General features: G+C 41.0%; 3 protein-coding genes across 3 annotated transcripts; 1 reads left to right on the forward strand and 2 right to left on the reverse strand.

Annotated features, from left to right (window-relative positions):
- The first annotated feature begins 424 nt into the window (after positions 1–424).
- On the forward strand, positions 425–1,566 carry sprn (shadow of prion protein). The gene is made up of 2 exons (XM_030106646.1): positions 425–446; positions 1,099–1,566. Exon 2 carries the CDS (start codon positions 1,099–1,101, stop codon positions 1,564–1,566), a length of 468 nt encoding a protein of 155 aa, XP_029962506.1. The 5' UTR covers positions 425–446.
- A 695-nt stretch (positions 1,567–2,261) lies between these two features.
- Positions 2,262–5,392, reverse strand: mtg1 (mitochondrial ribosome-associated GTPase 1). The gene is made up of 11 exons (XM_030106634.1): positions 5,146–5,392; positions 4,961–5,025; positions 4,675–4,779; positions 4,500–4,586; positions 4,350–4,406; positions 3,771–3,861; positions 3,633–3,694; positions 3,472–3,568; positions 3,308–3,389; positions 3,107–3,219; positions 2,262–2,762 (listed from the first exon to the last, which is right to left on the reverse strand). The coding sequence occupies exons 1-11, from the start codon at positions 5,246–5,248 to the stop codon at positions 2,665–2,667; spliced, it is 960 nt and encodes a 319-aa protein (XP_029962494.1). The 5' UTR covers positions 5,249–5,392; the 3' UTR covers positions 2,262–2,664.
- Positions 5,393–7,047: 1,655 nt separating this feature from the next.
- paox (polyamine oxidase) lies at positions 7,048–15,114 on the reverse strand. Its single transcript, XM_030106603.1, has 12 exons — positions 15,026–15,114; positions 12,764–12,829; positions 9,877–12,664; positions 9,386–9,562; positions 9,153–9,283; positions 8,865–9,052; positions 8,542–8,723; positions 8,121–8,290; positions 7,953–8,038; positions 7,630–7,742; positions 7,342–7,496; positions 7,048–7,241 (listed from the first exon to the last, which is right to left on the reverse strand). The coding sequence occupies exons 3-12, from the start codon at positions 10,028–10,030 to the stop codon at positions 7,089–7,091; spliced, it is 1,509 nt and encodes a 502-aa protein (XP_029962463.1). The 5' UTR covers positions 10,031–12,664; positions 12,764–12,829; positions 15,026–15,114; the 3' UTR covers positions 7,048–7,088.
- Between the last annotated feature and the right edge of the window lie 92 nt (positions 15,115–15,206).

Genomic DNA, 15,206 nt, shown 5'->3' on the forward strand with positions numbered 1-15,206 from the left:
AGTCCCATTGTGTGCCCCTGGCTTGTCTGGTTCAGTTTTTTTCTAAAACTGATTTTCAGAGTGAATAAACAAGAACTCTGTTAACAATCTCAGTCCTAGAAAAAAACAAAAAATCAAATCACATCTGTCCATAGTGTTAAAAGGAAGTGGTGCTTCTTTTTTAAATTAAAAATAAACGTTGGTTGTCAACAGTCAGAAATAAAACTAAACAGTCATCGTCGATGTTCATGAAGGCTACCTGATAGAACACAGCTTAATTCCTGAAGGAAATTCTTTAACGATGTTGGATCCCTACATGGCTTCATCTCCGCGGACGCGCCTGTCCGAGCGCGCTGCGCGTTCTCGCTATTGTCCGCGTGGACGCGCGTTCATCGCCCGTGACGGTCCCCTGCTTCTCCCCTCCGACTGATAAAACATCAGCAAGGATTCTAACACAAGGCAATAAGGTAAGAATCATTTATCCCGACGAATTCATGGACGCGGCGCATATCTGGTGATGCATTTGGCTTTAAACGGATTTATTTTCCACCAGACATCCAGCTCCGTTTCATGAGAGCAGTCGTTTGAATTTCATGCATGGATGCACCTATTTGCATTGTCCACATATTCACGAAAACATTTTTAATCTGGCGTTAGATGTGCTGCGAAAAAAAAACATAAATAAGAGCTGAACACGGTGATGTTCGTGTTACCTGCTGGAAACCAATCGGATTTCACATGACGGCCTGTCACGACCAAAAATCAAAGGATCGATTGTGTTTTATTTATTATCACTCACCAGATAACGTCTGCACGTCAGTATAATCAATCCAGGAGAATGATACAAGCCAAGAACAATTTTCTCTGTTGATCGTATTTATTCTTGTACTGACCTACTTTAATGGAGAGGAGCAACAGAAATGCATTTTTCTTTTAATATGAAGCCATATTAACCAAGTATTATGGGAGCATTTCATGATCAATGGAGAGAAAATCCTCTTCAGCTCACATATTAAAAATAATAATAAAAAAAAAATCTAAGGCCACACCTGATGATTAAACCATCTGCACCCTAAATATTTTGGATTGATGTGCCTCCACTCCTCTGTGTCTCCTCAGATGTCGGGGATGAACCAGGTGCTCGCAGCCTGCTGGACCTTCCTCCTGCTCTCTGCCTTCCTGTTCGAGCCCACGCTCTCCAAGGGCGGTCGCGGGGGATCCCGGGGCTCCTCCAGGGGGTCCCCTTCCCGCAGCTCCTCTGCGGGGACCTTCCGGGGAGGGGGAAGCTACGGCGGAACCCGCTCCCGCTTCAGGGCGGCGGGGCGCACCGGCCCCGTGAGGGTGGCGGCGGCGGCCGCCGCCGGGGCCGCGGTGGCCTTGACGGCGGACAAGTGGTACGCGTCCGCTTACCGCCGCAGCAACGCGGACAGCTCCGAGGAAGAGCTGGACTACTTCAACAGGACCAATTACTTTGAATCTCTGATGGCGGGCTCGGCTCAGAGCGGACCGTCCCTCTACAGAGTGATTTCTATCATCTTTGCAGCTTTTTCTCCCAGCTGTGGACTCCTGGTGGACACAGTCCTGTAGATCCTCAGGCCGTTTCCCCGAAGAAACACTGAGCCGAAGCCTGAAGATGCAATATGTAACTGTAAGGCTACACGGGCAGAATCCTGCAAAGTGAAGACCAGTCACAGGATAATCAAAAACTTCACTGTACTGTATGTTTTCTACAGATATAACTACGTGTACATTACCAGAACAGCATTCTGCTCAAAGAAACTTCAGTGCCAAATGCTGATCAGCCCCTTCCTCCGAGCTTGACTTCAAATTAAAGAAGTTATTTTTACTATGAACCTTTATAGTCTTAAAGAACGATCAATTTCAACATAAAACAATTTAGAAAAAAAACAAAACTATTTTTATATCATCTAAGATACAAAATGACTTTCACTGAAATAGAAATCATGTTCATCCTGCAGTAAAGACAGAAGGTCGTTTTCAAAAGATGATCTAAGTTGGCACTGGCGTTATTCTCGAAAGTTAAACAGCTGTATTTATGTTTCAGTTCTAGTTCCTTCTAAGCGTGTTTGGTAAGTTATATCCTCAACCAAAAATGTTTTTTTTCTTTTTCAAACTCTTATTGTTTTCCTGCAAACCTTAAGGATTTTATGTGAAAATGTGAAACCTCAAAGTGACAGTGACTGGGGCAGCCATAAAACTGATCTTCTACAATAGGAGAAGACATGAGCATTCTGTTCATGACAGTTTTAATTTTAATGCCATGGTGTTTAAAAGCGTATGAATAAACCCGATGCTGCTCTCACACTTTACTACAAAGTTTTAATGGTGTGACTATCAAACCAGGAGATCTCGTACACCCCCGAAGATACTCAGGAGCATCAGACTGTTCCACATTTCTAAGTGCACTATGATATTTATTGCAGCACTCCTGTAAATAAGAAACACTTTGCTATCACTGTCTTAATTCTAATAAATATTCTGTTTACAACATGTCTGATATTTGTCTCCTGTACACTAAAAGCAAGAAGAAAATGAATAAAGTGAAATTCTTTTATTTACAGAAGGTTTTTGTGTCATTTTTTTACATAATCTGATAACTGCACGATATCAGAAACTATGAAGTGGGTAAATATCACCAGTCTTTTTCTCTTCATTAAAAACGGATCAGTCCAGCATTACTTGTCCCAGTTCTCCTTTCCTGAAGGCTCTGATGAAATCATAAGCTGCTGCGGTGTAGTTTGGTACTGTGACATTGATGTTTCCTGTGGAAGATGAAGAACACACACTGTATTTAAGGTGCTGCTGTGATGGCGGCCACGCTGGCAAACTGAGGTAAATAATGCAAAAATGAGCTTGAGCTGATGTGGACTTCTTCAGTACGAGACGACATGACCGAGGGTTTCCAGATGTGGGGCACAGTATATCATTCTTGCTGGGATAGTGAAGCCAGGGGAGCAGCTCCCCTCAGTTTGAAGTCTTGATGCTAAAACAAGAGCCTGCTGGTTTCTGGCATTATTTATTTATTTAACTGCCAATAAATTCAAGAATAACTAGTTAGCAAAACTGCCCATGGGAGAACGAAGTTAAAAAAAGAGGATTTTCTTACCCACTCCCGTTATGGCTGTGACTCGCTGAGTCTTTCCCAGTTTGACAGCGATGCGTTTGAGGACATGCTGGATATCGTCACTGGGCTCTTGGAGACTGTATTTTTCTACATAACTATATAAAGGCAAACATATCCAAAAATGCTTAAGTTTTATTATAAATTTAATGTTCAATAATCGGGATTTTTTTTTTTAAGTCTCACCTGAAATTCCCGAGTCTGTTCAGTGAATACAGTAAGTAGTCAGCGATAATGTCTTCACCCACTAAATGGTCCAGGATAGTTCCTGCAGAAGAGGATCTTTATTATTCACAGTGGAAAAATGTATTCAGTCAAACTGAGAGGAATCAAGGTTACATTTTGCTCACCACATAACGCCAGTTTCATCCCTGTTTCTACACTCTCAATCCTTGGAGGCAACACTCCTGGTGTGTCCAGCAGGTACATTAGGGGTCGCTCGGACACCTGCAGACAGCTGCACGATTAACAAACACCAAACAGACATGAGAAGCGTGTCTACTACACTGACCTGAATTCTGGTGAGGACAGCTTTAGTTATTCCAGGCTCCCCGCCGACTCGAGAAGCGCGACCTGAAATAGACGTTCAGGCACAACGTGAATGACAGAAGAGGAGACAATCATCTTCAGGCAGCGGTTTTGTTGGCACCTTTTTTCAAATTGGTTCTCCTCAGTGCATTGATAAGAGATGATTTCCCCACATTGGGCACGCCAATCACCATCAGGCAGTAAGTTGTGTTCTGAAAGTTTTACAGGACAAAGTCAGAGAGCTTCCAGTGTTTTTGTATTTACACTCCAATGTATCAAACATCTGAGTGAGGGAAAAATAAATACATCAATGAAAAAACTACTACTAAAAGGCTTACGGACTGTATTCACCAGCTGAATGATTTGACTGGTCAATGCTGACCGGTATTCACCTCTTCAGGAAGTTAAATATTTACTCAATTCTTTATTCAGTGTTTTTACTTTGATTACATTTTCTATTTCACTGAATTTTATTAAAACAAGTTTTCCCAAAAGTGTTCGCCTTACATTTAATCAAATTACACTACAACATTGCTTTAAGAGTTTCCCAAAACACAAAATGTCATCACAGATGCTACAGAAAACCACCTGTACATCACAAGCTCAATTCATCACTGTCACAACAGACTGATGCAGATCGTACCATGTCAGCACATGGGGCAGAAAAAAACGATGAAACAAATGAAGGAAGTAAGCTTACCTCCGCTCTATTAAAGCGCATGCTCTTTTCAATAATTTCCATTACCAGTGGCACCACCTAAAGAAATAATAAAAAAAGACAATTCATTTGCAAATAAGCATTTTAAAAATGTCTTCTCTTCTTAAAGTATTCCTTAAAGATGACCTTCACCTTTTTAATACTGGTATCGCTCTGCTTTAAACAGTCAGTGAAGAGGACGTTCTGCACTCCACTTTTTTGAAGTGTCCTCACGACTCTCTGAAGTTTCAGACAGAGACAAAACTGTTATCAGTTTGAAACACAATTGAGGTTTGACTCTGCTTATGCAGAAGAAGACAGATCTGACCTGCTTGTTGGACACATCAGCGAGGTCCATCTTGTTTAGAATGAGCAGATGTGGTTTGACATTTAGAGTGTCCTCAAACACAGGGTTTCGCCCTGACAATGGGATGTTTTTCTGTTAAAGATCAATCTGTTCATCGTGTTGTACATTTAACAGCCTGAAAGCCCATCTGTAGTGGAAATGCTATTGTGCAAAGGAGCAGTAGTTGGTCCTGAAGGGCCTTTGTAAAAGAAGCTTTAGACAAAAAAGAACAGTGAGAGGCATGTGGTTGTAGTAAATAGAAGGATATTCTGGCATCATGAATTTCAATGACACAGTCCACGTTCTTCAGGTTGGCTCTCATCTGCTTTAGACCTACAAAACAAACAACTGTTATTACACACACTATGTAACTAAACGTTCATTACTGCAGGTTTGAAAGTTTGATTTTGATTATGATTTCCAGATGAAGCTGAAGCAGAGCAGCTCCGTCACCTTTCGCCATGTGTCCCGGGAACCAGTGAGCCACTTCACGACCCCCGAAGTCAAACACGCTCCTGAACCTGCTGGCATCGCGGAGAGCATGAAACAGCCTCATAACTACACTTTACACGAATATCACAAACCCTGGCAGTCACTGGCTTTGACCCGAAAAGCGTCGCTTCTCGGCTCTGAACCTGGCGCCACACTGTTTACATGCCGACTGGAATCTTCAGTCCAAAGCGAAAGTTCCGGTTGCGCTGTGACTTCCTCTACATTATGATAATGCAGATTAATTTTTTTCTGAACACATGGCCGCCCTCTAAAGGATGTAAAGAGAATCGCCTGAAATGAGGAACGTGTCTGCATTAAAAACAGAATTTCCAGCCAAAAACCCTTCATATCATATTCAAGGCGAATTTATATTGTAAGTATAATTGTATTATATGTCAAAGTAGGACTTACAACTTTATAATGATGCATTGCAGCTGCATTCTCAAAAAAAAAAAAAAAGCACAATGCAGTGGAAACATACATTTTAAAATTAATTAAATTCCATCTTATAGTTGTTGAAGGGACTTTTGAAGCTGAATTTTATGTAATAGTCTTTCTTTCTTTTGATTGATTTTGCAAATTAAACTCATCACATTTTGCATTTCTACCCTTCCTATTGCACACAAAGTACAGTCCGATTTGGAGATGTGTCACAGCCATATCCTTGGGAATGTATGTCAATGAAAGCACTGGCAACAATGTGTCCTGCAAGAGTCATAACTTAATCTAGTGATAAAAATGTAGATATCCCTCACAATTTATCAGTCTGGTTTCTCTAGATGCACTGTCAAAATCACTCCGAAAACTTAGTGCATTAAAGAAACCTTTCAGAGACTTTTTAAAATTAAGATAATGGCTGATAAGTATGCATGCATGTTATAACAAACTCATTCTAACCAGTTATCTTGTTTGACTCAGATGGACTGAAAAGTTTACATTCATGTAAGATTTTTTTTAACCTTTAGAAAGTTATATGTTTTTGCTTTTCCCAATTCATTCAATTGTTATTTTCAATCTCATTTTGTAATTTAAGTAACTAATAATTAATAATAGTCAGGATTTTATGTTCAACAATCAAAAGAAACATGTACAACTGACAGCTTTCAGAAAATAAGAATAGAAGTCTTTATTGAAAGTTAATTACAATAATGAACAACGTTCAGATTGACTGACAGGAAAGGTGAAAACTGTATGGGAAGGAATTAATCTTATATATTATACTGCATTGTGTTTGGGTGAAATTATGTATAAAAACATTAATCAACACATTAAATATATCCTTTATGTGTTTAAAACAAAGTCTGCTGAAAATTGTAAACTTTCAGTCACTACAGAAAGTACAGAAATTAAACATAATTCTGGAATATTGTCCGTCATTGAGCAATATCTGCAACAAAGTCATTCATTGAATTAATCTAGAAATGCAAAAATGTTCAAATAGTCACACAAAGCAGATGCCAATAATTTGTTATTGCAACAAGAGATTGAATTCCTCTAAAATTATTCATTTAATGTTATTTCTTTTTCTTTGATTTGCAAATTCTGATAATCCCTACAGGGTGTCATAATTTCAGAGAAAACTGGCTGTAAAATCAGAGTGTTCAGCTCAATAACAGTAAATTAAGGTCAATAAGACCTTGAAGTGATTAGGAAAATAGTACTTGATAAAGAGCCCTGGGTTTATCATTTAGTTTGAAGAGGAAAAATGACAACAGAATTCATTTGAGAGCAGCATAAAGTGGCAGCTACATCACACATCAATATCCACTACGTTTTCAAATTTTTTAAGTGAGTGATTCACATAAATAGTACATTCAACAAAGTCTTTCAGATAAACTCATCTCAATGTTTGTAGTCATTCGCTGATCACACAGCACTTGGTGAAACCAGTCTGGGTTTTTTTTTTAGAGCTTTGACTTTGACTGAGGCTGGGACGGATTGATGGAGTAGTGAGAGATGAGTCTGTCAGCTTCCCTCCATCCACTGAGGAGAGCGCCGTGGACGGTGGAGAAGTAGCAGGGATGTGTCGCCTCTCCAGCAAACAACACCTGCAGAGGCTGGAAGAGGCCACACAGTGGTATAATGATTAAATAAAGACACAAACCTTCAATTATATGACATTTGGTGTGCATGCTCTGCGTGCGAAAATGAATTTACTTGTGACTGTGATGCCTTTGGCGGCAGGGGCTCCCTCATGTTGTCCAGGTCCTGCTCTGAACAGCCTTTTCCAGGGAAGCTGTACGAGCCACATGTCCAGGGGTCATGAAACCACTGAGAGCGAAAGATTCGCTTTGGGGTGACGGCGGGGTTTCCTGAAAACAAACGGTTTAGTAATGAGTGTAGCGAATGGGATCACTCTGATAGGACCACGGTGCAAGAGTTCTAGTTGAAGCCTAAAACATTTGTTAATGAAGAAGTTTGATGATACACATGAGATTAATTCACCTGTGAACCTGCGAACAAGCTGTGTGATGCAATGTGTGACCTCCTGTTCCGACAATGTCTCCATGTACTCTGACTCGTGTCCAGCGATCCAGCCGCAGAGAACATGGCCGTACCTGAAAATTAAACATCACTGCAGTTACCAACAACATCAACATGCTCACCATCATCACCAATTTAGGGCCTGAGTCACAAAAGAACGGAGTGTGTTAAAAATGTGTCCAAAGACATGTTAAAGCAGATTTAATAAAGACAGAAGAAACTAATGGTGTGTCTGCTTCTCAACATTCACACAATTACTCAGTGCACCAAGAACTGCATCTGACCTTTCAGTCGGTTTGAGAACCGTGAAGCCAAACAGCTTCTTTATCCAGGATCGATGGAGATCCGGCACCTCGTCTGCCACCGACTCCTAATTCACAAGAAGCGGTGTGTTAAATGATTCACGTTAATGGGTTCAGTGTGCAAGCATTTATGCACCGAACACATCTCACCTCATCGTCCCACAAAAAATAGATGACCCCACAATCAGCATCCCACCATGGTGAGTCAAACTCCACAAAGATTTTATTGTTTGTTCCAAAGCCCAGTCTCTGGATGGTGTGTATTTTGTGTAGAGGAAGAGGAGGATGGAACAGGGTTGAATGGTGCTTCTTTAAGTATCCTGAAAAAACAGACCTATATTAGAATCAAATTATTCAGCAGCTTTGAGTTGACAGTGAAAATCTTTTTCAAATGCTGCTACATAAAAATGTATAATCAATTCAGAGAAGTGTGTGTTTATCTAATGAGATCCTGGTTCAATATCTGACAGACCCACTTATTAGTTGTACACTGAAAGGTAATCAAAACAGTTCATATTTTTCGGAGAGTTGATAAAATCCATAAAAGGTCTTTCTGAGGTTCTGATCTTACCGAGAGGAACTGTGACGATAACATGATCTGCAACAATCTTTTCTCCATCATTACACTCAACCAGCACAGAGGTATTTCTCGCCTCTGCGTTGTTCCAATGGACACAGCGTACAGGTTGGTTATAGGTCACCAGTCCACTGGGAAGCTCCGACATCAAATTCTTAATGAGCCCTTCAAAGCCACTGCACGAGAGAGGAGGAAAAAAATGAGTAGCATACTCAACCATTAAATCAGTGGAATGACAGCTGGCATAATAAAATCACAGTTCTTTATGTTTCTATGCACTGATGAACACTATATGTATGCTGTGGTGAAGTACAAACCCTGGGAATGTGCAGTCCAGTCCCGGCAGAGTCTTGTACAGTCCAAAGGCCCCCAGGCCCACCTCATCCATACTGTGAGCCCCATTAACGCAGCACTCCACCTTCAACAGGTTGCTGATAACAGACAGATGCAGACATCTGCTGGTCGCATCACTATCTTTCCATTTCTCTGCTGCTCGCCGCTGCACCTTGATCAAACAACAAAACAAAACAGACAGGATATCAGGTTAAAAAGACCCACAGCTGATTCAAGATGCTGTTTTCACAAAGGCATAGAAACAGACATACTTCTGACCGTATAAACTCTCCCACACTGTCATGGGGTTCTCCGATTGTGCTTGGATATTCAGAAATTTCACTCAGCAGCTCAAAAAACATCTCCTGAGCAGGAGAGACGTCCTCAATATTTAACCTCCGACCTGCACACATAATATATATACACGGTGTCACATTAACACTATCAGGGCTATCGTGCTATCCAAACCCCAGTGAGATTTATACGAACATTAAAACGCGTCAACCTGAGCTACTGAAGACATTGGGGACCCAGGGGGGGTGTCCTCCCACGTCCATGGCCTGGTTCTCCGGGGTGAGGGCCTCTGGATCCAGAAGATTATACTGACGTGCCAGACAAAACACAGGGTTCTCCTCAGACGGTCCATGGATCCAGTTTGCTCCAACTTCTATGATTTTGTCACCTGCAGGGTGAAATGAAAAGCTTTTCATCTCGTGTTTCTCGTCCTCACATGACTTGATGATGTTTGTCACTCTGCTATGCATTATGCACTTTGTCCCTGAACACTGTTGTTCACAGACTACATAAAGATAGAACAGTTATCCATGGGGGGACTTTCACCCTGCTGGACTGAACATAATGTAGCTCACAGCGAAGTACTGCAAGTATCTGCATGTTATGAAAGCCCCCAAAATCATTCAACTATGTTTAAGAGATATTTTGAGACACAGATTGAAAGTTTGACAGCTGTGGTTTGTTGAGGTGCTTTCTGCTCACCCATTCTGCCGGTTTTGATCCGCCCTCCGCTTCTTGGAGTCGCTTCAAGTATCCGGACATCGTTAAATCCGGACTTAACGAGCCGTTGCGCCGCCGCTATGCCTGAAATCCCACATCCTATTATAACTACCTTTGAGTTCACAGCCGGAGACATCGCCGCTGGCTGCAGGCTGCGGTTCGACTCTTCCTTTAGTGCGTCTACGGCGCATGACGTACTACGTCTGCTTACAAAAAAAACTACTTCCGGTGATACACATTAACTGGTTTCCTTGTTCCCTGGTGACTGACTTCCCTCAGGTCCAGCCACTAATTGTACTTTTATAGGTGCTCAAACCCTTTTCGCCAAAAATACCTCCATAATAAAGGTACGTCAAATCGAATCTATATTTTAAATGCAATTAAAAAATGTTTGCCAAGTTAGCAACAATAACCACATCCACAAAGGAAGTTGGTCATCACTTAACATGGAAACCAGTTAATTCGAAACCCCGGCATGGCCTTTTAGGTTCTAATCCCTTTTACTGTCGAAATTTTCAAATTAGACATCTCACATTTCACATTTACGCCAGGAACAATATTACTCAACAAGGCTGAATACAGCATTCTCACACCTAAAAAAAAACCAAAAAACTTTTCATATAAAATCCCATGGCTTTTTTTTTAATCCATTCCAGTTTTTGTCATTTAGTAAAAAATTATGAGAGAGTAGAGTAGAGTAGAAAATGCAATAATGTTTCATAAAACAGTGGCAACAACAACTTAATCAGACTTGGATTGACACGTTGCATTGACTTATAGAGAGGAGTCTGACACCAGTCTTTTTGTTTGTTTATTGTTGTTTTCTGACGGCCAGGCTTAAGACCTGTCTATTTAGTAAGACTTACAGTGAGGGCTGGTTCAGGTCTCATGCTAAGACTGCTGGAGGACCTGAACTAACCCTCTGTTCTCTCCTTTGTCACTCAACATGTTTCAATACTACGTGTCATTAACCATAGTCCCTCTTCTGCCTCTTCTGTAGTTGCTTTCTCGCACAACCCTTTTTCCCTCCCTCCAGGATCCCCTGGTTCGTGATCTGAAGTCTCCTGCATGATCCACCTGCAACAAATGGAGCAATGCTGAGCTGATTTAGATCAGTCTCTCTGTCCTGTACATGATACGAACGGAAATGTTCTAGAAACGGCTGTGTTGTATTTGGCCCTTTAATAAATAAAGCTGAATTGTATTGAATTTTGGGATACTTAAAAATGCATAATTAGTATAATCAAAGAGGAATGCATTGCCTCACTCTGCTGAGAACAGATTATCAATGTAAATAAAAGCTCAATACATGCTTTTAAAACTGTGGTTACACACACACCTCGTCTTCCCACACCAGCTGGATGACCTCAACAGTCAGCATCCCACCAGAGTGAGTCAAACTCCACATATATTCTGTTCCATGTTCTAAATCCTAGTTTCTGGATGGAGTTCAGTTTTGGGGCCGGAAGAAGAGGACAGAAGAGGGTGGAAAGGAACTTCTTAAGATATCTTGAAAAAACAATAGCACTCACAGAATGATGTAATCATTTCTGCAAATAAAACACTGACGCCATTTGTATCAGTGTTTTCATATTCCCAACTAGTTGCATTAACTTACTGGAGCAATGTTGTAAATCTTTAGTCAGATGTGTTTCATGGCACTTATGAATTTGGTGGACAGCACATGAATATCTAAGCACTGAACCAACAGCATGATCCACAGCAATCCGCTTATAAATAACAACGAATAACTCAAAAATCAAAACTACCAGAGTAAGGGTTATGACAATCTTTGACTGCCACATTTTTAGTTTTCTATTTATTGAAAACAAAATATGAAAACTATCTATTTTCGTTCCACTTCACAATTATGTGGCAAGTTGTGTTGGTCTATCACATAAAAATCCCAAAAAACTACATTTCCAGTTGTGGTTCTAATGTGACAAAATGGAGAAAAGTTGAAGGGGTTAACTTTTGCAAGCCACTGTATCTCTGGTCTTGCGTCCATCTTCTTGTTCTTACCACAGTGGGGCCTTTAGCGGTAACTATTGTGAATTAGTTATGTTCACCATCTTCTTTCCTCTTTTGAACGTCTGTAGATATGTGTCTGTAGGTCTCTCTTCACCTCCTCGTAATGTGAAATTTTGTCTGCTCTTTCATTCCAGACTTCTCTGTCTTCTCTATTTCTTCTGCATCCTTTTACAAATGCTTTGTAAAAACAGGCACTAATGAGGCTCACTCACGGATCTCATTGACTCTGACAAGTACTGAAACTGAGCAGTCCATGGGGAAAAATCATTAACAAAGAGAACACTAACATTAATTGGGCTTTCAATAAATTATTGGTTACCTAATTTGTCCACTGGGGGTCGCACTGATTTAGTAAAAGCTGTTGACTATGTTGTAAGGATTGAACAGCAGTTGGAAACAATGCTGATAGCAGAGAGATCAGTGAGGCTGCAGTGAAAGCCATGATCATCAAAGTCATGCCACAAAGGTGAACTTCCTTGAGGTCGCAGACATCCGAGTTCTGAGAAGAAGAACATTTTCTGAGAAGGAAAACTGACAGGGTTGACCAGAAGGTACACTTTCTTGACTTAGATATTTACAAACTTGCATTCGGTTTTAATCAACTCATTTATAACATGACAACATGTCAATGTTATATAGGTCAATCCTCCAGTCAGGTGATCTGACCATTAGCCTGGCGTTCCATCTGGAGATGGGTCCTCGGGCGCTCCCCGCAGCTGCCCACTGCTCCTACGGAATGCTTCAGCAGCATCGATGGATGGGTTAAATGCAGAGGAGAAATTTTGTTGTACATTCACTGTATAATGACCAATAAAGCACCTTACCTTATCTTACTTACCTTAACTATTATAATGTTATCTCGCTGGCCATTTGAGATCAAACTGGGCTGCTGGTGGCCATTGAGCTAAAATGAATTTGATACTCCTGTGAAGGCTGGAGGCATGTTTATCAAAATAGCAACAATTTACTTTATTTGTTTTGTGTTTTTTACTTCATTTAACACCTAAAATTCCAGTGATGAAATCGAAAGGACAAATTGAGAAAACACAACAGAATCGTGCCAAACAGTAATATAAGGAATAATCTTGGAAAGTTGCATCAGAACAGTTTCATGATCAAGAGACCACCTCATTGCCTCCCTGTCATGCCTTTACATTTAAGATGCAGGTTGCTGGGCCGTCAGACTCAGTTGATCAGCTGGTCGAAGGCAGGCTAAAAACTGGACAGGTCTAATGGGTGAAAACCAAAGGGTGGAGTTAATCCCAGGACTTTCTCAGATGAGGTGCTAACTGCTATTCTGACTACCACCTTTCTCTCCGCTGTTTTTTGAGAAAACAGCTAATTAACCCATTTTCAAATCAAAATATGACTTAGTCTCATCCTCACTTACCATACCATATGAACACCTGATGCTATATATACTCAACAAAAATATAAACGCAACACTCTTGTTTTTGCTCCCATTTTTCATGGACTCAAAGATCTAAAATTCATTCCAGATAAACAATATTACCATTTCTTTCAAATGTTGTTCACAGATCCGTCTAAATGTGTAATAGTGAGCACTTCTGCTTTGCTGAGATAATCCGTCCCACCTCACATCAAGATGCTGATCTGACATCATGATTAGTGCACAGGTGTGCCTTAGACTGTCCACAATAAAAGGCCACTCTGAAATGTGCAGTTTTGTCTCACAGCAAAATGCCACAGATGTCGCAAGCATTGAGGGAGCATGCAACTGGTATGCTGACAGCAGGAATGTCAACCAGATCTGTTGCTCGTGCACTGAATGTTCATTTCTCCACCATAAGCCGTCTCCAAAGGCGTTTCAGAGAATATGGCAGTACATCCAACCGGCCTCACAACCGCAGACCACGTGTAACCACACCAGCCCAGGACCTCCACATCCAGCAGGTTCACCTCCAAGATCTTCTGAGACCAGCCACTCGGACAGCTGCTGAAACAATTGGTTTGCAAAACCAAAGAATTTCTGCACAAACTGTCAGAAACCGTCTCAGGGAAGCTCAGCTGCATGTTCGTTGTCCTCAACAGGGTCTTAACCTGACTCCAGATCATCGCCGTAACAGACTTGAGTGGGCAAATGCTCACATTCGATGGCGTCTGGCACGTTGGAGAGGTGTTCTCTTCAACTTCGCACAGCCTTGGAAGAGGAGCGGACCAACATTCCACAGGCCGCAATTGACAATCTGATAAACTCTATGCGAAGAAGATGTGTTGCACTGCATGAGGCAAATGGTGGTCACACCAGATACTGACTGGTTCTGAGTCCCAGACCCCCAATAAAGCAAAAACAAAAAAAAAAAAAAAAAAAAAAATGCACATTTCAGGGTGACCTTTTATTGTGGACAGTCTAAGGCACACCTGTGCACTAATCATGGTGTCTGATGAGCATCTTGATGTGGCACACCTGTGAGGTGGGATGGATTATCTCAGCAAAGCAGAAGTGCTCACTATCACACATTTAGACAGATTTGTGAACAATGTTTGAAAGAAATGGTAATATTGTGTATCTGGAATTAATTTTAGGTCTTTAATTGCATCTCATGAAAAATGGGAGCAAAAACCAAAGTGTTGTGTTTATATTTTTGTTGAGTGTACATTCTTGCTCATCATACCAGATGGGGACCAGCATGCACTGCACTCTTTCATGATTGGCATAATCAGATGGAACCTAACAACACTCCGTCATAGTCCTTAGGCATAAGACACGTGACTTAAAGCCACACATACTCATTGCTAAGCATAACATATAAGAGGTTTGGCAAAACATAATTTCTTTTCCCTCATACCTGTTGGGAATCTAATTACACACAAATTCCTGCTCAGCCTATTTAGCGAGGACACAATGTCCTACAAATATTTAAAATCAGCAAACCATGTAGGAATGATCCACACGCATACTCCCTTTATTTTATTTTATTTTTGCTCAACTTACCTAAAGAGGACTCATGCATTCTTGCTCAGCTCAACATACCATGTAGCATGTGCCATTTATCAACACATGCTGATTCTTGCCTTGGCAAACTGATTACATACAGACTTCACATGTGATCAATGGAAAATGGATAAATTTACTCACTGTGAACTCTTCTGAACTCGATAAACACTTCCTATCTTTCAAGATCTTTATAAAAACTTCGCAGGCCATCGTCTCTGTGAGCACGTCCCTGACAGGAAGACTGCATCATCTCTTCTGTAAGCATCTCATGTGAGTGTTTGGTAACCGTCTCTGTTTATCTTCTAAATCAACATGCAGAGAC

Source organism: Salarias fasciatus, chromosome 13 (genome assembly GCF_902148845.1).
Source record: "Salarias fasciatus chromosome 13, fSalaFa1.1, whole genome shotgun sequence".
In the NCBI taxonomy this organism is placed as follows: domain Eukaryota; kingdom Metazoa; phylum Chordata; class Actinopteri; order Blenniiformes; family Blenniidae; genus Salarias; species Salarias fasciatus.